At 41.9% G+C, this 26,377-nt stretch overlaps 1 protein-coding gene across 1 annotated transcript in view; it reads left to right on the top strand.

The window, feature by feature from the left end:
• Positions 1 to 26,377, top strand: part of CLCN2 (chloride voltage-gated channel 2) — a 115,179-nt gene that overhangs the window by 52,051 nt on the left and 36,751 nt on the right. Inside the window, exons 7-16 of the mRNA XM_033958753.1 lie at positions 81 to 159; positions 3,982 to 4,107; positions 6,008 to 6,092; positions 8,445 to 8,546; positions 13,463 to 13,547; positions 14,256 to 14,411; positions 14,721 to 14,790; positions 16,384 to 16,494; positions 16,730 to 16,943; positions 25,195 to 25,328. Of these exons, the coding sequence (XP_033814644.1) occupies positions 81 to 159; positions 3,982 to 4,107; positions 6,008 to 6,092; positions 8,445 to 8,546; positions 13,463 to 13,547; positions 14,256 to 14,411; positions 14,721 to 14,790; positions 16,384 to 16,494; positions 16,730 to 16,943; positions 25,195 to 25,328 (1,162 nt within the window). The remainder of the gene's footprint in view (positions 1 to 80; positions 160 to 3,981; positions 4,108 to 6,007; positions 6,093 to 8,444; positions 8,547 to 13,462; positions 13,548 to 14,255; positions 14,412 to 14,720; positions 14,791 to 16,383; positions 16,495 to 16,729; positions 16,944 to 25,194; positions 25,329 to 26,377) is intronic.

Raw genomic sequence — 26,377 nt, 5'->3', positions numbered from 1 at the left:
GTTCCATCCCCAGGAGACAGCACATAGCCAGGCAGGTCTTCTCTTGCCTTTCACTTCTGCCATGCCTCTTTCCTTTGCAGAATGAATCACGGAACACAGAGATGCTGGCGGCAGCCTGTGCTGTGGGGGTTGGCTGTTGCTTCGCTGCTCCTATTGGAGGTAAGTCTGATCTCAGAAAGAACTAAGGGGAAATGAGAAGACGGTGAGATTGGAGAAGTAGGATTAATGGTTAAGGCCCTGAGCTGAGAACCTGGAAACTGGGTTCAATTCCCGCTGCAGGCCCTTGTGACTATATGCAAATCACATGACCCTCCATTGCCCCAGGACCATTGACTTAGGTTGTGAGACCAGTAGGGACAGAGGAATACATGTACACTGCTTTGATTGGTATTTGAAATCTGTGACCTTCAGTTTTCGGTCTGCAGATTAGTAATGGGCATTTTCATTTATTCTGAAATGTCTGCTGTGGAGAGAGATTAGCATGCGGTCCTTGTACAATTCTGTCCACGTGTAAATAGTACATCGTACTTTTCCTTGTGCAAACACCAGCTAGGACCGAGGGCTTTTTGAGTGGTGGGAACACACAAATTCCTGCCCCTCCATTCTCTTCACAGCTTGGCCCATGGTGCGGTTCCAGCTCACGATGCTCCTGGTAGCATAACATTTCCACTCTGAAAATGTCTCACACATTTATGCCTGTTTTTCACATGTACTATTTTCCTGGCTTAATTTACACTAATCCCTCCCAAAACCCAGCCCCTGAAATTTTCTTCCCTTCATACAGTAAAATTATATCATTGATATTCTCATCCATGTATCACCAAGGTCTTAGACTTTTAAAACAACAACTCTTACATTTTGAATGCCAGTGGTATAAATCTCAACTACCTTTCTCATCTGTCCCTCTTTAAGGACTGCGTGACTCAGTGATCAGTGACTTCTGCCATGAAAGATCATTTCTTCTTCATCATGACTCAAATCCCTCTTACATTTGCCTTCCACATGAACTGCTAACGCCTTCCAGAGGAAATCTTTGACATTAAAGCTTCTACGGTGTTACCTCATCTTTTTGGGATTGGGTCACTCTTTTGCAAGCCAGAAATAATTCCATCTCCTGGAGCTCTTTCTCTTTTTTTTTCAACTACCATCACAACCTGAGGTATGCAAGCTCATGGTTTCATCTAGCTCCTCATCTGCTCCTACTAGACCCTCTCCCAACTTTTTCTTTTTTTTTTTTTTTTTTTTCAACTACCATCACAACCTGAGGTATGCAAGCTCATGGTTTCATCTAGCTCCTCACCTGCTCCTACTAGACCCTCTCCCAACTTTTTCTTTTTTTTTTTTTTTTTTTTTCAACTACCTTCACAATCTGAGGTATGCAAGCTCATGGTTTCATCTAGCTCCTCATCTGCTCCTACTAGATCCTCTCCCAACTTTTTCTTTTTTTTTTTTTTTTTATCAGATTAGTGACTCCTATCTTCTTGCTAGAATCGGCACTAGTCTTTGTACTGGGTTTTTTTCTTCTCAATGGAACCTCAACACTATCCACACATAAGAACATAAGAAATGCCGCTGCTGGGTCAGACCAGTGGTCCATCATGCCCAGCAGTCCGCTCCCGCGGCATCCCTTTGGTCAAAGACCAGTGCCATAACTGAGATTAACCCTACCTGCGTACGTTTCGGTTCAGCAGGAATTTGTCTGACTTTGTCTTGAATCCCTGGTGGGTGTTTTCCCCCTATAACAGCCTCCAGAAGAGTGTTCCAGTTTTCTACCACTCTCTGGGTGAACAAGAACTTCCTTATGTTTGTACGGAATCTATCCCCTTTTAACTTTAGAGAATGCCCTCTCGTTCTCTCTACCTTGGAGAGGGTGAACAACCTGTCTTTATCTACTAAGTCTATTCCCTTTATTATCTTGAATGTTTCGATCATGTCCCCTCTCAGTCTCCTCTTTTCAAGGGAGAAGAGGCCCAGTTTCTCTAATCTCTCACTGTACAGCAACTCCTCCAGCCCCTTACCATTTTAGTCGCTCTTCTCTGGACCCTCTCGAATAGTACTGTGTCCTTCTTCATGTACGGCGACCAATGCTGGGCACAGTATTCCATGTTGGGGCGTACCATGGCCCAGTACAGCAGCATAATAACCTTTTCCGATCTGTTTGTGATCCCCTTCTTAATCATTCCTAGCATTCTGGTCACCCTTTTTGCTGCCGCCGCACATTGTTCAGACGGCTTCATTGACTTGTTGACCAGTACTCCCAAGTCTCTTTCCTTGGGGGTCTCTCCGAGGACTGACTCTCTTCCTCTGATCCCTCTGACCCATTACTCTTTTCTCACTCGTTCATATCCAAACTTATAGAAAAAAATCATAGCCTATCAACTCACATTCTTCCTAGAGAAGACAAACTCTTTGTATCCCTTGAAAAAGGATTTCACCAACATTTCTCCATTGAACATATTCTGCTGACTCTCTCAGACCACGCTCATCACATCCAGGATGGTGGCAGAGAGGCTCACCTCCTCTTACCAGACTTAAGTGCTACTTTTGACTTTGTTAATCATGATATTATCCTTCACCATTTGCAGCAACTTGCCCTCAGTGAAATACCTCAGAACTGGTTCTGCTCCTATTTACTTGGAAGGTTCTGCTGATCAATTATCTCACTAATGTCTTTGAACTCACATGCAGTTCCCTCAAGGTTCAGTGCTGGGGCCCAGACTCTAGTATTTTCTTTTCAACACCATACTCTCCTTTTTCAAACTCTTGGGATTACATTTTTCATGTATGCAATTGATATACTGCTACTATTTCCCATTGAGGTTCATACATCACAAGAAATCGAGGACATTTATCACAAGCTCACCATAATTGCTAATTGGACTGCATTTAATGAACTGGAATGAGAGGGCATAGAATGAAATTAAGAGCTGATAGGCTCAGGAGTAATCTAAGAAAATATTTTTTTACAGAAAGGGTGGTAGATGCGTGGAACAGTCTTACTGAAGAGGTGGTGGAGACAGAGACTGTGTCTGAATTCAAGAAAGCCTGGGACAGGCACGTGGGATCTCTTAGAAAGAGGAAAAGATAATGGTTACTGCAGATGGGCAGGCTGGATGGGCCATTTGGCTTTTATGTGCATTCATGTTTCTATTTCTAAGTGAAACTAAATCCTTTTAAGCCAGTTCTGGGTTTTGTTTTTTCCATTAACTGGTTCCTCTGATTTGATCCCTTCACCTATAGTTTAAGATGTACCAATCCTCCTTTAACTATGACCAAGATCTTGGGGTTGTTTTTGATAGCCGTTGGGACCTGGGCTGGCCACTGTTGGAAACAGGATCCTGGGCTTGTTGTAGCTTCGGTCTGTCCCAATATGGCAACTCTTATGTGAGCCGAGTATAGGACAATGAAGCCATTGTGACATCACTGATGAGGTTGGCTCTTAGGCATTGGTAGACTGAGGCATTATGACATCACAATGTCAACTCTGGAATGTTGCTGCTCTTTGGGTTTCTGCCAGGTATTTGGAATGTGATGGACCTTCAGTCTGTTCCAGTATAACAGCTCTTATGTTCTTATTAAGTTACTTCTCCTATTATAATTCCATATTTGATATTTGTTGACATTTAACATAGGCCTCTTGTCTGCTCTTCCCAATATAATTTCCTCTCCCACTTTATTGCATAGATGATTTCTATTTGCAAAATATTAAATGAATGTGAGAAGTGGAGGATGGTATCAGGAGGGCAGTTTTATGGAAGCCAACCAATACAAGTTTACTGATGTAAATATATTTTAAACAGCCCACCCTCTGCACCATTTGGTTTTACTGTGTGCCAAATGAAACTCAGACAAAAATAAAATGAAAGAAAACCATTTCTTTCAAATTATCTGCCTCGCTCCTGTACTGCTTTCTAGTGGAAGGGATTCTACTGGTTTTTAAATTTTTCTTTCTTTTTTCTTTTCTCATTCTCCATTTTCTAGGTGTTCTCTTCAGCATTGAAGTCACTTCTACATTTTTTGCAGTCAGAAATTATTGGCGTGGTTTCTTTGCTGCCACCTTCAGTGCCTTTATCTTCCGTGTCCTGGCTGTATGGAATAAAGATGAAGGTAAAAGGGAGCTGCTTCTGCGCATACTTAATTACAGGGGCAGTGCCATAGCTCTACTCCAAGGGGTGAGGAAAGAAATGTGAAAGTGCTACAGGAAGTCATAGTGCCCTTCAAAGAGATGGTGGAGTGAATAGTAAAAGAGCCCTGTAAAAGGAAACTTCCAAAGACGGCCACAAACAAACAAGCAGTGCCACGGATAGCCACGTTGCTACTCAAAAAGGTGGTGAAACAAACGGTGAAAGTCTGATGGGGCTGAGATTTTAGACATTTGCATAAATGGTTCTGAAACTGCTCTCTTAAAGGGACAGTGTCACAGATAGCCAGACCGCCAGCAAAAGGGACTGTGCAATAGATGTCCATGACTTCAGGTACCTGGGACGGAAGGAAAGGAACGGTAAAGTGGTCAGAAATGACCTGGTGGAGGCACTGAGCACTTTACTTTTAGTAATTATTTATTTATCTATTTTTGTATTTATCACATAATCACAGGGTCAATATGGTAAATTACACAGAGCATTAGCATTAGGTGGAGTGTTACATTCGAATGCCTAATCTAACAAATTGTAATTCCCAGTACATTTTCAACATGAATTCAGGTAGCCACACTGCCACTGAAAGGGCTTGTAACTTAGTATCAGACGGCAACATACAGAAGCAGATTGACAGCGGTCTGGGACCTGGGGCAAAAAGGCCCATAAGACAGAGATCGCTGGTTCTGCATCTAACTCAATATTTTTAAAGCTCCCTTTGCAGAAAACTCTAATGTAGAAATGTGTTAGAAGGATGTTTGGGGAAAAGGAGATGATGATGTCTCTGACTAAATCTCTGGTGAGACAAAGAAGTAAAAAGGATGGAACTGTTCCAGAGGGCAACTACTAAATTGTTCAGTGGTCTTCAATATTTATACTCTGGAGGAAAGGAATTTTCTCTCAGATAAGTAGATCACTACATAAGTAGACCTTGCTTTTGCTCCAAAGTCACATCAGTCATCAGGTTCTGGTGTCACTCTATATCCCTTCCCCCTTCTGTGTCACACTATACCCCTTCCCTTCCCCCTTCTGTGTCACAGGGTGACCAACTGGTGGGCCAAGAATTTAAGGGAGATTTAGTCACAACAAATTTTGCAGATGTTCATGGAATGGATAATATTAAACAAAACAATCAATTTACATTGTATATGATATAAAGTTTATATCATATACAATGTAAATTAATTATAAAAGACACAATATAGAATAAAAATTTACACATTTGCATGTTTGTTACTCCTAACCTATATATTTTTGTTCACTGATGCTGCAGAGCTAAGCCATAGGATCCAATAAAATTAGTTCACTAGCTTTCTAATAAGGGAGATCCTGGGAAATAAGGTAGAGTGCCACACTATATCCCTTCCCCCCTTCTGTGTCACACTATACCCCTTCCCCTCCCCTTTCTGTGTCTTACTAAATGATTACTACCCTTACTTTTGTTTTTAAATCTTGTTATAATATTGTAACTTAGGCTCCCTACTGTTTCCTCCCCTCTCTCTTTTGTTTTACTTTATGTTAATGAACGTAAAATGGTTAGAAACCAAGTAAAGTGAACCATGAACCGATACAAGATGAAATAGGGAGCAGAACCACTTGAAATTTTGACAAAGCCAGGATAAAGGACCTCTGGCACCTTTATTGTAGTTCTTGGTTTCACCCTTCCAGGTACCACCTTCAGTGGCAACAGGAGGGCTTGAAACCAGTGATAGATGTGGTACCTTGGTGGTTAGTGTCTACTAGGATTGCATGGTGCACTGCATGGTGTGTTTTGAAGATGTCTATTAGCCAATGAACTTTGTGTCACAGATATTGCTAGCGTAGCCTAGCCATAGATGTAACGATCAATGCGTCACACTTCTGTCTTCCAGAGACCATCACGGCGCTCTTCAAAACCCGTTTCCGTTTGGACTTTCCATTTGATCTTCAGGAGCTGCCTGCTTTTGCTGTGATTGGGTGAGCACTTAACCCATGTTTATGGTATCCCTGAACCTCTTCAGAGCTGTCTCATTGTACCTGGAATATGGCTATCTGCACCCTTCCCCATCCTACAATGGGCAGAGGAACTCTCCCCTCCCTCCTCCTCACAGCTCCTCCCAATTGCACAATGAGGGGGTCTGTATGTATGAAGGTGAATGTCCTAACCCCGCTAGCAGAAAAGTGGTTGACTACTTCCAGATGTAGCTTTTTCCAATTTTGCTGCAGACGCACACAAGGCGTATGTTTTCTCTCTTGAAAATTTGCTAAGGGTGTGAGGGCATCATGGATTTGATATACTGCCTTTCTGTGGTGCATCCAGAGCAGTTTGCCTGGTCCCACTGTGTATTTGCATTCTTGGAGTTTGGGAGCAGAAACAATGGTCAGAGAATTGAAAATTCAGTTATATGGAGATACTCATCATATTTATTTCACACCAAAGAACAAAACTGGATAGATTAAAGGGTGAGTTTCATGTACAGCATAGAAGTTATTATAGGAACCAGGCAGCATCTCGTTCAAAGAGGAGAGATTTTAGACCAGCAGGCTAGAAGCCAGTCTAATGTTAAGTGCTAGGAACTGGCACAGGTTTGGAACTCTTCCCAAGTAGGGTTTTCCTCTGGTAGTTGTGACCTAGAATTCCTAAAGCTCTGGGTTGGGATAGAGAGCACAGATAGGATGAGCTGGCAGAGGAGATAATCCAGGACTTGAACTCTTGTATATTGTCTGATCCTTCATGGTACCGTTATGAATCCTTATATAAGTCCTGATGATTCCTAGCAGACAATTGCAGGGTATAAGAAACAATAAGGTACATTATGGTACTCTACACATTCTCTTAGCCTTTGAGGAGCTTTAAAGGCCAGTAGGGAAGGTTGATCTTGGTTTGGTGGAGTGTCAGAAGATGTAAAGACTGGCCAGATAGTTTAGACTGTTTTTGCATTCAGATACATTCAATTGCTGGATTCTGCATGGGTTGCGATGTCAGGTGAGTCTTTTTTGCAATACCAGGTGTAGAGTAAGTCATGATAATCTAGGCAGGAAATCACAGAAGCCTGGAGAAATGGAGCACAGACAGGGTTATAAAAGGTGAAACAGAAAGAGTGTTGAGATGATTTTCCTACTGCCAGGACATGAGCTTAGAATCCGTTACAAATTTCAGCCTAAGTACTTGATTTATGGAAGGGCAGAACTGTCTGTTATGGATTTTGAGGAACCAATATCCAGGTGACAAGTATCTGCAGAATCTGTCTTGAGCGTATTCACTTTCATGTGTTGAAATGATCAATTCTTTCATCTTTTAGGTTAGGTTTATCTCTCCTGTCTCAGACTTTGATCTCCTGTGGTCTATTCTATCATGAACATTATTTTGTCCCTCCAGAAAGCTTATCAGAGACATGGCTATTCTCAAAGAACAGAGGTCAGGGCAGGTTTGAGGATGGCTTTAGCTTGAGGCATTAACACATGTGGAATTTACAGTGGCACTGCTGTGTATTCATGTTATATGGAGACTGGCACATCCACCAATTGGCAGGTGTAAACATCTGGAAAACAGTATTACCTGAACTATTTCTCAGGGCTGTGTGCACCTTTTCTAAAATCAGGGCAGTGTTTCATATTTGCAGCCTGAAAATACACAGAGAGCAGACTTCTTCATTCATTGGATTTTCCTAGCTACAGTCTTTATTTTTTGTGGACAAAGTGCCCACAGCAAAACTCTTTGAGGGCCGATAACAGCCGTTCTCCAGACAAATCAGCCTATTTGAAAATCCCTCATGCCCCCTGCTTTGTCTAGTGAACTTGGTGAGAAAAGATTTCTCCACTTACGCAGAGGAGTTTGAGGCGAGCCTGGCAAGGTTACAGTTAGCTGTCAGTCCTGTCCAGCTCAATTTATCAGACACGTCTGGTCATTGGGATGGGATGTCCTATAGCGAACTGGATGCTTCTGTGTAGAGAAGGACACGTCCCCGTGGGAACTCTTTTCCCATCCCATCCCTGTGAGTTCTTTTCCTCCCCTCTGCCCCATTCCTGCAAGCTCTGTCCTCATCTGCACAAGCCTCCAACACTTTAAAATCATAAGTGTCTGAGGCTTGTGCGGTTAAGGCAGAGCTTACAGGAATGGGGAAATTGATCAGTTTGACCCTGTGTCATTCTCTACTTCTGCGTACAGTTACCTAGAGAGGAGACATTTGGGTAACTTGCTTCTGGGCAATTTTAAAAGGAAATGTCTGCTCATATTTCCCTCTGAACACTGGTACACGGATCCCACAAACAACTGTGGCTGGGCTTAGGACCCGCTAATGTTCCTGCTCATCTCTCGCTCTCTTTCAGAATTGCCAGCGGCTTTGGTGGAGCCCTCTTCGTGTATTTAAACAGAAAGATTGTCCAGTTCATGAGGAAGCAGAAAACCATCAACAGATTCCTGATGAAGAAGTGAGTGATTTGCTCATGTGGCTGATCTTGTCAGACACTCGGCTCAGATAGTTTGGCCTTGATTTTATAACACGATACCTAGTTCATGCTTATTTTATAAAGGAAAAAAAATCTCCTAAATGCCCATAAACCAACATATGCCAAAACTGCTCTGTGAGTAAATCAACAGTGAAAACAGCACTGATAATTCATACTGTCTTGTGTGATACCATTTACCATTCTTCAGTTCTCATATGAATCCATAAAGTCAAGTGCTCAGAAGAGCTTTGGAAGCCTGGACCTTAAGTCAGCATCAGTGAAATTCGACAGCGAGTCAGGCAGAGTCGGAAGGAAAGTTTGTCCTAAACAAGCAAATTATGAGAAGTACAGCAGAGATATATTTTAGAAAATTAATGCTGCCTTTATCATGTTTGCTGTGTTGAGCCCCTCTGATTGGCTGCTGCAAGTTCTTGTGGTCCAGCGGTGTACTGGGCAGGTGTGAGCCACACACTGAATGGCTGCCACCAGTTCTCGTGGGAGGCAGCTCAGGGCCAGGCAGGAGCACCAAAAGCTCACTCATGCCCTGTACACCGCTGAGCCGCGAGAACTCGAGACAGCCATTCAGGGAGTACAGATGGCTCGCTTCTGCCCAGTACACTGCTGGACCACCAAGAATTCAAAAGGTACATGGGGGAAGGCGGGAAGGAGGTAAAAAAATTGTCAAAATCAGCAGGGACAGGAGACGGATGGACCCTCCTGTCCCAGCCTACCACTGGATCACTAGGTCAAAGAGCAGGCTCGGTGAGGCCTGCAGGACATCGGGAGAGAGAGGGGACAGGGTTTAGGGCAGGGAGGTGGGACAGAATATATTTTTACTGTCCTGCCCCCCTTTCCCTCTTGTTTCATTCAAGTACTTCTGTTTCATCAACCCCTAATTATTTTAATTTACAAATGTATTATTTTAATATAATTAGTATTGTAAACCATGTAAATATTTCCTGATAGATGGTATATCAAGTGCTGAATAAACTTGGAGGTGGCAGCAAAGGAGGGAGGACAGGGTGAAGTGCTTGGCAGGGCAGGGAGTGAGGGGGGCTGGGTGCACAGCCTGGCAAGGAATGAGGGGTCTGGGGACAGATCCTGGCAGGGCAGGGCACATGAATGTTATCCCCTCTCCCCAGCTTATATTCGAGTCAACCTTTTTTCCTCCTTATATGGGGGAAAAGGGATACTTCAACTTATACTTGAATCATCTTATATTCGAGTATATATAGTACCCTGTATGAAGAGACTCACCCACGGTGGTGAACAGCAGATACAGCTTAGCATAAATCTTACGATTCTGTGAACAGTGTATCTACACTAGACACTAATAAAGACATTAGAACAGCACAGTAGTACAATTAATTATATAACAGGAATATAATAAATATCAGCAGGGTACAAAGATACATCATGATAGGCAGCATGGAAGAACTTTCGTATGACGTAGAAATGATATGATATCTGTACAAATGGACAATGTATTAAAACATTAGTATAACACAGGTAGATAAGCCCAATGCCATTGCAAAAGAAATGTGGTTGTATAAATAGTACAGATGAAACCAACCATAATGTTAGCAAGGCAGGGTTTAAAAAAAACGTTTGGCAAATATCTGGAAGAAAAGTCCATAATGCACTGTTTATCCCTGCCCTATGCAGCATGCAATCTATATGCTCTTTGGCCACAGTTGGAAACAGGATGCTGGGTTTGATGGACCTTCTGCTTGTGTCAATACTTGGTGCAACTTTCCCTACCAGAAGCCTTTCTCCTTTCTCATTGTTTATCCTGCTGGGTTTTCTGAGCACTGCAGTCTACAGTGGAAATCTTAGATAGTAATATAGTAGATGACGGCAGATGACCAGGATGGTCCATCCAGTCTGCCCAACAGTTACACTCATTATCAGTTCATGATTTAAACCAACAAGGAATAGGGTATAAAATATTTGATCAGGATCTTTCTTTGCCATGTAAAGGATTTCTATCCTGCCAAATCCCTAATTAATCAGGTACAAAGTGGGTAAACATACCACTAAGGGGTCCTTTTACTAAGGCGTGCTAATCGATTAGCGCATTCTAAATCGGTTAGTGCACCTTAGTGAAAGGACTCCTAAATCTACAATCTTAAATGAACAATTGGCGCATACAAAGTTGGTTTAAAAAAAGGTGTATTTTCAGTTTCTTTCTAAATTCTCTATAAGTCATAGTTGGACAAATATTCAAAGGTAAACCATTCAAAAAACCTTTGATGGGAAGATTTAAACTACTGCCTTCCTTGGTGGAAAAGACCAAATTAAATGCTCACTATTTCTGGCATATAAAATTAGAAACATTTAAAAAAACAAAACAAAACAACAAAGCTTAAATGAAATGTATGCCTCAACAGCAAGCTAATGAAAGCCTCACAAAGTAAAGGGTGACCTGATGAGATCTTGCTTTCTCGAATATCAGCCCAGCAGAAGTATTTTGAATCAGACATTTCTTAATCTAATTGAACGTTTGTGAGTCGCACAAACCTATAGAAGCGCAAGGCGACAGATCAAAGAGGAAGGGGGAAAAGGAGGAGGGGGAGGAGATAGACAGAAGCTGAAACAGTTAGTTGTCAGAGGCGAGTCTTCAGGTTTTTCCTGAATGTGATGTAGATCAGTGGTCTCGAACTCAAACCCTTGTAGGTACTTGGAGGGCCTCAGAAAAAATAGTTAATGTCTTATTAAAGAAATGGCCCTGCCAAAGAGTTTGAGTCAGGCCTTTGAGTTCAGCGGAGGGGAATCTGCTGCCCACTTCCTGCCATTACGATTGCTTCAATTTTGCATGAGGTAAAATCTTTCCTTTTGGCTAAGTCTTAATAATAATATTGTCATTCATAGCTAAAAAGACATACGATCAAGAAATGGTTTTATTTTACTTTTGTGATTAGGATAAACATACCAAGGGCCTCAAAATAGTACCTGGAGGGCCACCTGTGGCCCCCCAGGCCACGAGTTTGAGACCACTGGTGTAGATTGTCTCCTTCCTGACTGCTGATTGCTGAAAAACCAGAATACAAAGAATTGCAGTAATCTAAAATGGAATTGTAGATTGAAGGAATATTCTACAATGTTGTGTAAAAATCAGAAGAAATTAAATGTCATTGTTTCAGTTTCTAGAAAGATCTTTTGACTTCTGGGCACAATGGACCACTGGTCTGACCCAGCAGCGGAAATTCTTATGTTCTTCAAGAGGAATCTAATAACACTCCCAGTACTTGAGAAATTTTCTCTCTTTTTCAGTTCAAAAAAGTTTTATTAATTTTCAAGTAAGAGAACAGGACATTAATAGAAACATATGCACAAAATAAGGCTGATTCTGATACAACCATAATAAGATATGTAACCAGTACAAGTAAGAAGAACACAGATTTGATCTAATTTGAAACAAGAGCCCTCCAACATCTTAACTGATACAGGAATACACTGGGATATAGACCATAGAAGCTGTCCCCACCCCACTCCCGGCTTTGTCTTTATGTTCCAACTACAGGGTGAGATCAAGTACCCATGTAGCCTGTGGGCCAGTCCCTGGCAAAGTGGCAAGAGTCCATGCTATGTAATCCCAAGGATAAATATCAGCTTTCCCCAGGTCTAGCATAATAATGGTTTATGGACTTTTCCTCCAGAAATTTGTCTAAACCTTTATCACTTGCTCCAGCAACAAGTTCCAGAGCTTAGCTATTCATTGAAGGAAAAAATATTTCCTCTTGTTCATTTTAAATATTATATACTATGGACTTAATGGACTTTCCTCTTGTCCAGTGGTCTCAAACTCGTGGCCCACCAGGTCCTATTTTGAGGCCCTCGGTCTGTTTATCATAATCACAAAAGTAAAATTAAACAGTTTCATGATCATGTCTCTTTAGCTATAAATGACAATATTATTATTAAGACTTAGCCAAAAGGAAAGATTTATAAACTATAAGAGTTTTTCCTCATGCAGAATTGTCATTTCTTTCATAAGACATTAACTATTTTTTCTGAGGCCCTCCAAGTATAAGGTGACCATACATCCTGTTTTGAACGGGACCGTCCCATTTTTAGATCCCCTGTCCCGTTGTCCCCACACACAACTTCGGGATGCCAAAATGTCCCATTTTAAGGGACAAATATCTTCTATATATCAGTGCTCCAACTGGACCATATATGCTTATATATATTTTTCTAAAGGAAGCCTCAGCCCCACCACTCCACCGCAAAAGTACTACCTTACTGCGAGAAGCTTTATGTGGCGCCTCATCATTGGCCGTCCTTGTTTTGTGTTGCTTAGTTGTACCATATAATAGCTTTAAATAAATATTTGCCTGTCTCAATAAATATAAGTGCTGCAATAAAGTGCTTGTGCTTTTCTTAGTATATTACTTAGCTTTATATTGTTGAGCTTGATTCACAGGAGTCTGACCCGACATGTTTCGCATATAATGCTTTATCAAGGGTCCCCCGAGTCCTGCATTTGATGTCAAAACTTTGAATAGCTTTGTGTCTGCAAGTGTGATCACCACCTCCATCATTCCTTTTTTAAGATTATGGATACTGTAAATATGTTAAATAGCAACAGTCCCAGGCTACGGTTGACCTTCCTTTAGTGAAGGAATTGTCATCTGTTCTGTTAACCAATTCACGACAGAACAGACACCCTTAGTCCATGTTTTTAAAAATTTTCTTAGGAGTCTTTCATCATCAGGGAATTAGGCAAAAACCTTTTGAAAATGTAAACACACTACGTCAACTGGCTCACCTTTATCCACATGTTTATTCACACCTTCAAAGAAGCAAATCTGTGGGACTTCCCCTCGTTGAATCCATGCAACCGCTCTTTTGGATTCTATTGTCAATCATCTCTTTCTCTCTCTGATGCTGTTTAGGCGGCTGCTGTTTCCAGCACTGGTCACTCTTCTCATTGCTACCTTGACCTTCCCTCCCGGCTTTGGACAGTTCATGGCTGGACAGGTAATTTGGACCAAAGAATGCCTCTTCCATCTACATTCCCATGTTGACTTTTTATTTACAAACAGATAGGAATTTATGTATATGATTATGTAGCTTTGGGGAGGGGTAGAGTGGTATATAAGAAGGTCAGATGAGGAGGTAGTAGTAGGAGGGTGATGTATCTGGATTCAGGTGGGAGGGAAATGTATTGCATCCTGGAGTGCTGGAGAGTTTGAGATGGTACATCTGAGGGAGGGTAAGTAAATAAGCTAATGAGATGTTGGGTACATGATAAACAAATGATGTGGAGTATACATGAAGGGGATGAGTTGGGGTGTATATTTTGGAGGGTGGAGTGGGGAGTCTGGCTCAGAAGGCACATGAGAGAGTTGAGACTGAGCAGCTGAGGAAGAACGGTGGAGAGAATAGCACTGGAGACAGTTGGCATGAGAGGGGAAAGGGTTGGACATGAGGTAGGACAGATAGCAGCATGGAAGGAGGGGGGCTGGTGTTCTTGAGAGAAGGCAGATGTTGAAGAGCAGTTTCAGCATCTGTAGGGAAGCGAAGGAGGCCCCATGAAAGGACAGCTTAGATGGTGTGTGATACACCTGGATCCAGGTGGACACAGGAGTGAGAATAGGGAGATCATTTTACTAGTTCTTTATGAAAGGGAAGACATGTGAAAGAGAATGTATTTCATAAGCTGTCTGTTCCTTTCTTTCTCCACAGCTAACTCAGAAGGAGATCCTTGTCACCCTGTTCGATAATCGCACTTGGGCAAAACAAGGTGTGGCAGAGGAGTTTGAATACATTGGAATTGCTGAAGCCTGGAAGGATCCTCGATCCAATGTCTTTGTCACTCTGGTAACCTTCATCATTATGAAGGTCAGAACCACTTCTGTGAGAGGAAGAGGAGCGTACGCTAGTAGAAGCTGGGGGAGGGGGAAAGCGTGACACTGGTGAGAAAGAAGGGCCTTGTCCTTGGTCAGAGAATGACCCCGGGGTATGGGGGGAGGGCAGGGGGAATGTTGCTGTTTGCAACATGAATATGACCCCTAGATGAGGGGACGTCCAGGTCTTAGAGTAAAAAGAGGATCTGGCTGCAGTGTGAGAGAAACACCACAGTAACAACATCATCTGCCATCTCTGATGAAGGTGTTATTAATATATAGGGTTGGGGGTTTTTCCTCCTAGTTTTGGATGTCTGCCCTGGTGACTACGATCCCTGTACCCTGTGGAGCATTCATGCCTGTATTTGTGATTGGTAAGTGATTATTTCTCATGGTCCATCAAAAAGTGTCACCAAGGAATGTGATCAGCCAGTGGAAGGCTTGAATCAGGGCTCGTCTGTACCAGCCCCCCCTCTGCCCTCCTCCCGCTTGAGGCTCCACATAATGACTTCTTCTTTCCTCCCCCTTCACTCTTCCTCTACCCTGGTGCTCCCCCTGTGTCTTTAAAATGTGAAGAGATGGCAAGGTTTTGGTATTGCTGGAGTGCAAGATACTCTGGACAGTCTTTCTTTGCGTGTCTGTCATTTTGTCACTGCTTCATGGTCTCTCATAAAGGTAAACTGTCTTAAGAAGATAAGAGTTGCCTTAGTAGGTGAGACCAAATATCCATCTAGATTCTGTAAATGGATTCAATCAACTGCTAGGCACCACTTAAAGAATCCCGCTTAGCACACCTAGGTATGCACTCAGCTGGGCTTTACATGGCCTTACTTGGGCTAATTTATGGGACCTAACTCAGATGCTTTGTGATGCGTAGATCAACCACATCTATTCTCCGTCCCTAACCATGCCTACTTCTCAAGTAGGTGTCAGGCATCAGGGGGAGCCTCCACTTAAGCATCGCTAGGCATCTTAAGAGTTCAGCACTAAACTCTTAACCCCCTCCCCCCCTTCTTACAAATCCGCACTAGTGTTTTTAGCGCTGGTTGTGGCAGTAACAGCTCTGATGCTCATGAGCATCAGAGCTGTTACCACTGTGGTCGGCGCTAAAAACTGTGCTATGGTTTTATAAAGGGTTATTTTAATATAATTTTTTTTCTTTTGATTGGCTCAAAATTGGAATGGTCAATTACCAAGACAAACCAATTTAAAAAAAGTTGGTTGCAAATTCCTAAGTTAGGCATCGCTAGCCGTCCTCGATTAGGGTGCCTAGCGAAGCCTAATGTAGGTATCCTATAGCGCAGTGGTCTCAAAGTCAAACCCTTTGCAGGGCCACATTTTGGATTTGTAGGTACTTGGAGGGCCTTAGAAAAAATAGTTACTGTCATATTAAAGAAATGACAATTTTGCATGAGGTAAAACTCTTTCTAGTTTCTAAATCTTTCCTTTTGGCTAAATCTTAATATTAATACTGTAATTTATAGCTAAAGAGACAAATGATCAAGAAATGGTTTTATTTTACTTATGTGATTATGATAAACATACCAAGGGCCTCAAAATAGTACCTGGCGGGCTGCGAATTTGAGACCACTGACCTAGAGAATGTCCCAAAAAGTGGCAAAATTCACCATTAGTTAATTCCAGGGATAAGCTCTGGCTTTCCCTAGGTCTATCAAAATGATGTTCTCTTAATTGGATCTTTCAAGGTCTTGTTTTCGGTGTGGTTGGAGTGTGGCTCCTTCCTCTGCTGTAGATTTCTTTCAGGCTTTTCTTTGACATGCTTTGTTCCTGGACCTCTCTTGTTTTCTTGGCTCTTCACTCATTGCTGGGGAAGGTTCCTGCGTCTTAGGGTAGGAACCTCCCTCACCTATGCGAAGCTCCCTTGCGTCCCGGAGCTGCAGAGTTTCTTTTTCCTCTTTTTGTGTCCCAGCTTCACACAATGACTCACTCTTCCTCTCTTCCCACAGGGGCTGCCTTTGGACGGCTTGTTGGTGAGAGTATGGCAGCCTGGTTTCCAGATGGTATCCATGCAGATGGCAGCATTTACCATATCTTGCCTGGTGGTTATGCAGTGGTGGGTGAGTGTAGACAAGTCTTTCAACAACTGTCCTTGTCCATTTCTTTTCCTGTGTGAAATAAAAATACTCCAAAGCATTTTACATACCCTTCCTCCTAAGTATCACCCAGATATCTTTCTAAGCCTTTCCTGAAAACCCTATTTAAAGAGCTTTGTGATGAGCTGTAACCTCCTCTGGGACTTTCTATAGGTTTTGTAGAGCTGGGATTGCAGCTGTGACTTTGTCGTCTTTGTAGGTGCAGCAGCCCTCTCTGGTGCCGTGACTCACACTGTCTCTACAGCCGTGATTGTCTTTGAGCTGACAGGCCAGATCTCACACATCCTACCTGTTATGATTGCTGTGATTCTAGCAAATGCCGTCGCTCAGAGCCTTCAGCCCTCGCTCTATGACAGCATCATTCGGATTAAGAAACTGCCATACTTGCCGGAGCTGGGTTGGGGACACCAAGAGTGAGTATGACCATATCGCCATCTTTACAGCACTTAGACCTGTGCTGTGTTCCTGCAACTGTTTGAGCTGATGGTGGGTAGAGGGAAGGAAGGTGCTTTGCTTTTTCAATATACAGGGCAATGTGGAGAAAGGCAATTACTACCAATCATTTCTATAGCGCTACCAGATACATGCAAGGCTGTCTGGTTGGAATGAGAGAAACAGCTCCTGGTTTGGTGTGAAGTGGTGATGAATGCCAAACAGTTGAGAGAATTTGGGGTTGAACATTTCTGATGCAACAAAGCAGGGTCAAGAGCCAGAGCAATACTAGGGTCAATAGAAAGAGGCATTACTGGCAGAAAAAAGGAGATGATATTGCCCAGTACTGGTCATGGTGACACCTGACTTCATTTCTAAACTATCATTAAAATTGTCCATGGTACCTGAAAATTGGAACGTGATCAATGTAACACCAATTTTAAAAAGGGTTCTAGGGTGATGGACATACTGATGAATCTGATGTCGGGTGCAGGGCAAAATGGTAGGAAGTATTATAAAGAACATAATTACTTAACACATAGACAGCCTTGAAGATGTACGCAGGCAGATAGAAAAACTAAAAACTGACAAATCCCCAGGTCCGGATGGACTCCATCCAAGGGTTCTGAAGGAATTAAAGGAGGAGATAGCGGAACTACTGCAGCAAATTTGCAATCTATCTCTGAAAACAGGCATGATCCCGGAGGACTGGAAGATAGCCAACGTTACGCCCATCTTTAAAAAGGGATCAAGAGGTAACCTGGGAAACTACAGACCGGTGAGTCTGACCTCGGTTCCGAGGAAAATGTTGGAAGCACTGATAAAAGAAAACATTGATGAACATTTTGAAAGAAACAAACTTCTGATAACCAGCCAACATGGTTTCTGCAAGAGGAGATCGTGCCTAACGAACTTATTACACTTCTTCGAAGGAATTAACAAATGGATGGACAAAGGAGACCCCATAGACATCATATATTTAGATTTCCAAAAAGCCTTTGACAAAGTGCCCCATGAACGCCTACTCCGGAAACTGAAGAACCATGGGGTGGAAGGAGACATACATAGATGGATCAGAAACTGGTTGGCAGGTAGGAAACAGAGGGTAGGAATGAAGGGCCACTACTCGGATTGGAGGAGGATCACGAGTGGGGTCCCGCAGGGTTCGGTTCTCGGGCCGCTGCTATTTAATATATTCCTAAATGATCTAGAAACAGGGACGAAGTGTGAGATAATAAAATTTGCGGATGACACCAAACTATTTAGTGGAGCTCAGACTAAAGAGGACTGCGAAGAATTGCAAAGGGACTTAAACAAACTAGGGGAATGGGCGACGAGATGGCAGATGAAGTTCAACGTTGAGAAATGTAAAGTATTACATGTAGGAAACAGAAACCCGTGGTACAACTATACGACGGGAGGGATGTTATTAAATGAGAGTACCCAAGAAAGAGACTTGGGGGTAATGGTGGACATGACAATGAAGCAGACGGCACAGTGCGCAGCGGCCGCTAGGAAGGCAAACAGAATGCTAGGCATAATCAAGAAGGGTATTACAACCAGAACAAAAGAAGTTATCCTGCCATTGTATCGGGCGATGGTGCGTCCGCATCTGGAGTACTGCGTCCAATATTGGTCGCCGTACCTTAAGAAGGACATGGCGTTATTCGAGAGGGTTCAGAGGAGAGCGATGCATCTGATAAAGGGGATGGAAAACCTTTCATACGCTGAGAGATTGGAGAAACTGGGACTCTTTTCCCTGGAGAAGAGGAAACTTAGAGGGGATAAGATAGAGACTTACAAGATCATGAAGGGCATAGAGAGAGAGTAGAGAGGGACAGATTCTTCAAACGTTCGAAAAATAAAAGAACAAGAGGGTATTTTGAAAAGTTGAAAGGGGACAGATTCAAAACGAATGCTAGGAAGTTCTTCTTTACCCAACGTGTGGTGGACACCTGGAATGCGCTTCCAGAGAGCGTAATAGGGCAGAGTACGGTACTGGGGTTCAAGAAAGGATTGGACAATTTCCTGCTGGAAAAGGGGATAGAGGGGTATAGATAGAGAATTACTGCACAGGTCCTGGACCTGTTGGGCCGCCGCGTGAGCGGACTGCTGGGCATGATGGACCTCAGGTCTGACCCAGCAGAGGCATTGCTTATGTTCTTATGTTCTTATGTTTAATGGAACAGAACCAATATGGATTCAGCCAAGAGAAGCCTTGTCTTACCAATTTGCCTCATTGTTTGAAAGCATACATAAACATGTCCTGTTGTTGTAACACCCTCAGGAGTTTGGGATGCCCGACCTGACAAGAGCCCCTGGTACCAGCTCCATTGATCCTTATATAATATAGACAGATAGAGGTATAGCCTTAGATATGGGATATGATAGAGGGCTATAACATTCCTGAGTGGATAAGCACAAATTAATAGTTTATTCTTTCAAAAAGTACAAAGACTACTTTTAAAACAAATAGGAGAAAATATTTGGTTGCTCAATGCATAATTAGATTATGGAACTCATTGCCAGAAGATCTGATAAAAACACTAACGGCTAGATTCACTAAGGGCATGGATCCGATCCCATCCGTGATGGATCCCATCCGTGTCCAGGGGGCTGATTCACAAATCGCCCTCATGCAAATGAGGGTGATCGGAATCACACCCCCAACATATTGAATCGGATCACTGAACAGCGATCCTTGAGCATGCGCAGACCATCTGTGCTCGGTAGAGCAGGAAATTTCTTTTTTCTTCCCAAGCCCGTGGGTGTAACCTTCTTTGAGGCCACGGGTTAAAACCAATGGCTTCCACTGCGGAGAAGGGTGGGAGAGTCGGGGCAGGCAGGAGATCGGGGCTGAGAGCGGGGCGGCAGAAGGCAGGGCAGTTGGAAAGGACCTGAGCGATTGGTCCTCAGCAGTCGCTTGTTTATGATTGGCCAGCCCAGTCGGTGTTGCAGGTTTTTTGTTGGTGAATCGCTGCCTGCCATCATTTGAATGCTGTTCCCCCTCATTTGCATGCACGGATCGGAGGATGATCGCGACACAGGTTAGTGAATCAGGTCGCAAAGGGGTCACAAACCTATCGGTACACGATTGGTTTGCTTAGTGAATATAGCCCTTAGGGCAGCTGAGTATTAAAAAGCTTTGGACAAATTCTAGAAGGAAAAGTCAATAAACTGCTCTTAAGGCGGACTTGGGTAAAGCCACTGCTCATCCCCTGGTGGTGATAACATGGACTCTTGTTCTTGTGATACTGGGCTAAATGGACCTTTGGCAATTCTTATGCTTCATGAATATGCAGGATGCATGAAATGGACTCGCATGGTAGGTGGTGAATACATGAACCGCAAAGAAATGCAAGAAAACCTGGTATTGGATGTGCATTTTAGATTATTTGACTTTACCAAATCTGAGCTCAAGGCAATTTAGCATATAATGCTTGTGTATAGGTTGAAATTTATGCCCCAAAACTGAATATAAATAAACACATTCAATTTATCTAAAGATGTTGGTGAAAAACTATCAAAATGTTTTTTAGAACTGTAAACATGTGAGATTATAGAACTTGTAGAGAGGGCTGTCATTCTATAATTCTACTGTTTATTTTGGAAATGTTCTCATAAAATTTCATCTTCTTTTACGCTACAGTTGGCCACTATTGCATTACAATTCTTTAAATCAGATTAAGCAGATGGCAGTCTCCCAAAATTGCTTATATTTTTGTTGCATTTCTCTTTTTAATCTTATCTGTTTCTTTGGAAAAGGTTTATAATGATTTGCTTTTCATGTTGGAATTGCATGATTGGTTAAATGTTTGTGACCCACCTGCTCTTATAGTCTTAATAAAACAGTCAAAGAAGTGAGGTGTTAAAATCTAAAAGGCCTCCAGCTGATGGTGAAGTCCTAAAAGTTTTTAATACACAGGGAGGACTTGACATGGTTCTGTTTTGGCGAGGGAGCCTGGTCAGAAGTCAACATAAACCTCACTTCAAATCCTGAGCACATATGAAACACAAGCAAAACAAGAATAATCAAACATAAAAGAGCCCCACTGTTCAAGTCCTATCAGGTATTATTGAATGGTTTAGACTCGGGGGGGGGGGGGGGGGGGTCATGAAAAAGTAATTTCATATATCAGTGTAACCCATTAGATTCTAGGAAGTTCACTATCCTTTCTTTCAGCAATACTTACATTATTTTTCCAACAACTGAAGTGAGGCTCACCAGCCTGGAGTTTCCTGCTTCATCTCTTCAACCACTTTTGTGAATAGGGACCACATCTATCTCTTCTCCAATCCCCGGGAACCACTCCAATCTCCAGAGATTTTGTTGAATAAGTCTTTAATAGGACCCACCAGAACCTCTCTGAGCTCCTGGGATTGATCCTGTCCGATCTCATCGCTTTGTCCACCTTCAATTTTTCAAGTTGTTCATAAAAGCTTTCCTCCGTGAACGGTGCAGAATAAAGTCCATTTTCATGTGTAATTTTTCCAGACAATCTCAGTCCTTCTCCAAGAACAGAAGTATTTGTTTAGCATGTTTGCTTTTTACTCATCACCCATTCACTCATCATATCGGTTCATAACATCTCTTAGCTTTGCAATTCCATTTTTCATCTTCCTACTTTCACTATTATAGTAGAAAAAAATTTGTCTCCCTTTTTTACATTTTTAGCCATTTGTTCTTCCGCCTGTGCTTTCGCCAGACGTAGCTCTCTCTTGGCTTCTTTCAGTTTCACCCGGTAGTCCTTTCTGTACTCCTCTTCTTGCATTTTTTAATATTTCAAGAATGCCAACTCTTTTGCCTTTATTTTCTCCTCCACTAGTTTGAAGTACTATATCAGTTTCCTTTTTCTCTTGTTTTTATTTATTTTCTTTACATAAAGGTCCGTAGCCATTTTTATCTCTCCTTTCAGCTAGACCACTGTTTTTCCACTTCTGTTATGTTCTCCCATCCTAACAACTTTTTCTTCAGGTATGTTCCCATTTTATTAAAGTCCTTATGTTTGAAATCTAGGACTCTGAGTTTTGTGTGGCCGATCTCTACTTTAGCTGTTATATCAAACCAAACCATTTGATGATTGCTACTTCCCAGGTTGGCACCAACTTGAACATTAGAGATTCTCTCCCCATTTGTGAGGACCAGATCCAATATCGCTTTTTCCCTCATGGATTCTGTCACCATTTGTCTGATCAGAGCCTCTTGAAAGGCATCCACAATCTCCCTAGTTCTTTCCAATTCTGCATTCAGCAGATTGAAATCACCCAACAGCAGCACCTCCTCTTTCTTTCTGAACTTTTGGATATCTACAATCAGATCTTTATCAATTTGCTGCGATTGAGTCAGAAATCTGTAGCTACACCCACTTAGATAGAAGATCCATCTTCTCTTTTCAGAGCGATTCATATCGCTTCTTCCTCTTCCTAGATCCCTTGCATTTCAGTTGCTTGGATTTCGATCTTTATATAGAGCTACTCCTCCACCTTTTTGACCATCTCTGTCCTTCCTAAAAATATTATATCCTGGTATGTTTGCATCCTATCCATGTGATTCACTGAACTCTATTTCTGTGATAGCAACAATATCCAGATCTGCCTCTAACTTCAGGGCTTTCAGATCATGAACTTTGTTGCTTAGACTGCGAGTGTTTGAGGTTATTGCTTTCCAGCTATTTTTAAGTGGTAATCTCCTTTTTTTGTATAGAATCATGGCTAGTACGCCTAAGCATTCTTAGTCACCAGTAGGCATTAAATACTTAGGCACACTCCTTTTAGGCCAGGGTGTCTAACTCAATTCATGCCCAAACTCTGCTCCAAATCTGCCCACGAAAATGATCTAGGTGTCATTGTTGAGGATAAGTTGAAACTCTCAGCTCAATGTACGGCTGCTTCTAAGAAAACAAATAGAATGTTAGAAATTATCAGGAAAGGAATGGAAAACAAAGATGAAAATGTTATAATGCCCTTGTATGGCCACACCTCAAAAACTGTGTGCAGTTCTGGTCACTGTATCTCAAAAAAGATATATAGGATGGAACGACTTCCCTATGAGGAAAGGCTAAAGTGAATAGGGCTCTTCAGCTTGGAGAAGAGACTGCTCAGGGATGATATAAGAGGTCTATAAAATAATGAGTGGAGTGGAAAGGGTAAATGTAAATCACTTGTTCACTCTTTCCAAAAATGCTAGGACTAGGGGCAGGCGATGAAGCTATTAAGTAGTAGATTTAAAACTAACTGGAAAAAATATTTCTTCACACAACGTGTAATTAAACTCTGGAATTTGTTGCCAGAGAATGTGGTGAAATCAGTTAGCTTAGCGGGGTTTAAAAAATCTCAGATAATTTCCTAAAAGAGATGTCTATAGGCCATTACTGAGATGGCCTGGGGAAATCCACTGCTTATTTCTAGGATAAGCAGCATAAAATCTGTTTTACTACTTGGGATTTAACTAGGCAATCGTTACCTGGGTTGGCCACTATTGGAAACAAGATACAGGGCTTGATGGACCTTTAGTCTGTGCCAGTATGTTCTAACTGTGCTTAGTTTCAAGTTTCAAGTTTAATTACATTTGATGAATCGCTTATTACAGTTTAAAAACCAACAGATTGTGGTAATACATATAGTTTGAATGGGTAGACAATAGACAGACAATTTGGACAGACACGAATGAGTAGGAAGGAGGGGGAAAGTTACAATTACGATATTTGTTAAAATTTACATAAAAAGGAAAAAATGGGGTGAGGTAAGGTAGAAATTTTATTAATTAATAGAAGAATGCGAAAATTTAGAATAGATCTATCATAAATCAAATGCGTCTTGAAATAAATATGTTTTTAAAATTGTTTTAAAAGAAATAAGGTCTTTTTCGTTTTTAATAAAATTTGGAAGGGAGTTCCACGATGAAGGGCCACCACGGAGAACATATCATTTCGTCTTGTGCCGATAATTCTCAACGAGGGGATTGAAAGCAAGTTCGACGAGGATGATCTTAGAGAGCGAGAAGCGTTGTATGGGACAATCATTTTTCATATAAATTGGGGTTCGTTAAAGATGAATGTTTTATAAACCAGAAATATAACTTTGAAAGTGATTCGATGAGAAATGGGAAGCCAATGTGATTTAATGAATAATGGGGTAACATGATCATATTTTTTTGCTTTGTGAATTAATTTAATTGCAGTGTTTTGAATAATTTGGAGCCGTCTCTTTTCTTTCTGGGTTATGTTGATTAAAAGGGAATTACAATAGTCTAATTTTGAGATGATTAGAGAATGAACACATCGTTAGGTGCCTACATTGAAGTAATAGGTGCCAACTGGAAAATCAATCTTTTTAGTCATTTTTATAATTGGTTTTTAATGGCATTTTCAATTATCAGAACCAATTAAGCCAATTAAAAAAATTAAGATAGGTGCCTAGATCGGCTAGGCACTTCAATCTAAATGCCTAACTGTAAACGTTTTTTAATAGAATCAGTGCCTAAATGCCTGTTAAAAATAGGAAGTTTTTTATCTAGTCTTCAATTTGATAAAGGAATGTTCAGCACACCAATATTTCATTCCATGATTCAGAGGCCAGAATGCTGAATGCCTTGTCAATTCAAAACAATCACATCAAGGGGCAAGAGGAACCAATCAAAGGTCATGAAGAGAGCACGAAGCTTGCTCAAGAGTAGAGAATGACAAGAGGACCAATTTTTCCCTGTCCCGTCCCAGCAAGTTCTTTTCCTGTCTCTGCCTCATTCCGGCAAGCTCCATCTTCATCTGCACAAGCCTCAAGCACTTTAAAATCATAAGTGCTTGAGGCCTGTGCAGTTAAGACACAGCTTACAGGAAAGGGCAGGGACAGCGACAAAACCCATGGGGACGGGAAATGAAGTATCTGCGGGGACAAATTTGCCCTCGTGTCATTCTCCACCCAGGAGCATAGGGAATGCTCACTGGAGATAAGTAATGAGGAACCCCTGTATAATGAGCCTCGTGTACAGGAAGCCAATGAAATTTGATAAACCATGTAGTCCTCCTACTTCTCTCATGACAGAGAAAGCGAGTTGGGTGTTATGTGAGGATTGGAGCCTTTTCAGCAAAGTTTGAACATTACGGTACATGTTGCAAAAACCTGTCTGGCTGCCTCCTTTCCTTAGCCTCTTTCTCCTTCTCTTCTTCAATCTAAATCTCTTTTGTATTCTCCTTCTCACTAGATCCTTAGTGGATTCTCTTTCCTTTCCTACAGGAAGTATAATATCCGTGTGGAGGACATTATGCTGAGGGATGTCCCTTACATTACTTTGAACTGTCGATATCGTGACCTACAGCAGATTCTCCAGAACACCCAACTTAAGGTTCTGGCCCTTGTCGAATCAGCAGGTAAGAGCCATCCCCAACCCTTTCTTCTTCCACAGACCTCTAGAGGTTTTGATGAGATCATTAGGTGGGAACAACCCCCTTTCTCCCTACTCTCCAAGACTGACTGGTGGCTATGTTCAAGTAGGAAGTTGTAATGTACACCTGCTTCCCACCCCGAAGCCACCAGAGGTAATAAAAGAATTAGGATGTAACTTACATCCCTATTCTTACACTCACAAGACTATTGCTAGAGGTTGCAGCCACTATTTTCTACTGGCACACCAGCAGCAGCAACTGAAGACAGCTGTTGCCTGCCCTACCCTAGACCTCCAGAACATTCTTTAGTTAGGTCCAAGAGAGCCTACAGGAGGTGGAAAGACTTTGAGAGAGGGTGGATGCACATAAGAATTTGCCATACTGGTTCAGACCAAAGTTCCATCTAACCTAGTATCTTGCTTTCAACAGTGGCCAATCCAGGTCACAAGTACTTCACAGGATCCCAATGAGTAACAAGATTCCATCAATGAAAACAAAAACAAAAACTGTGGATACAGATGTTCTGGAGATAATTTATTAAACACTGACATATAAAACCATGAAAATTCAATTAAAAAAATACAGTGATAAAAATCCAACCGGACCTACGAGTCCGTATTTCGGCAAACACGCCTTCCTCAGGGGTCCAATGGTTTGCAAACTCACATATAAAGAATTGGACTGAAAACAGTCTATTGTCTTTAAACCTGTGAGTAAAGAACACCACAGACAAGCTGAAATAGCAAAAAAAAAAATGTATTGGCAATGTGTTCCAGAGCTTAACTATTCTCTGAGTGAAAAAATATTTCCTCCTATTGGTTTTAAAAGTATTTCCCTGAAACTTCATCGAGTGTCCCCTAGTCTTTGTAATCTTTGACGGAGTGAAAATCGATCCACTTGTACCCATTTTACTCCACTCAGGATTTTCTAGAATTAAATCATATCTCCCTTCAGCTGTCTCTTTTCCATCCCCTTTACCATCTTGGTTGCTCTTCTTTGAACCTTTTCTAGCGCCACAATATCTTTCTTGAGAT

This window comes from Geotrypetes seraphini, chromosome 9, assembly GCF_902459505.1.
Source record: "Geotrypetes seraphini chromosome 9, aGeoSer1.1, whole genome shotgun sequence".
Taxonomy (NCBI): Eukaryota; Metazoa; Chordata; class Amphibia; order Gymnophiona; family Dermophiidae; genus Geotrypetes; species Geotrypetes seraphini.
The sequence above is the reverse complement of the archived record's forward strand: the minus strand, read 5'-3'. Positions and strand labels throughout refer to the sequence as shown.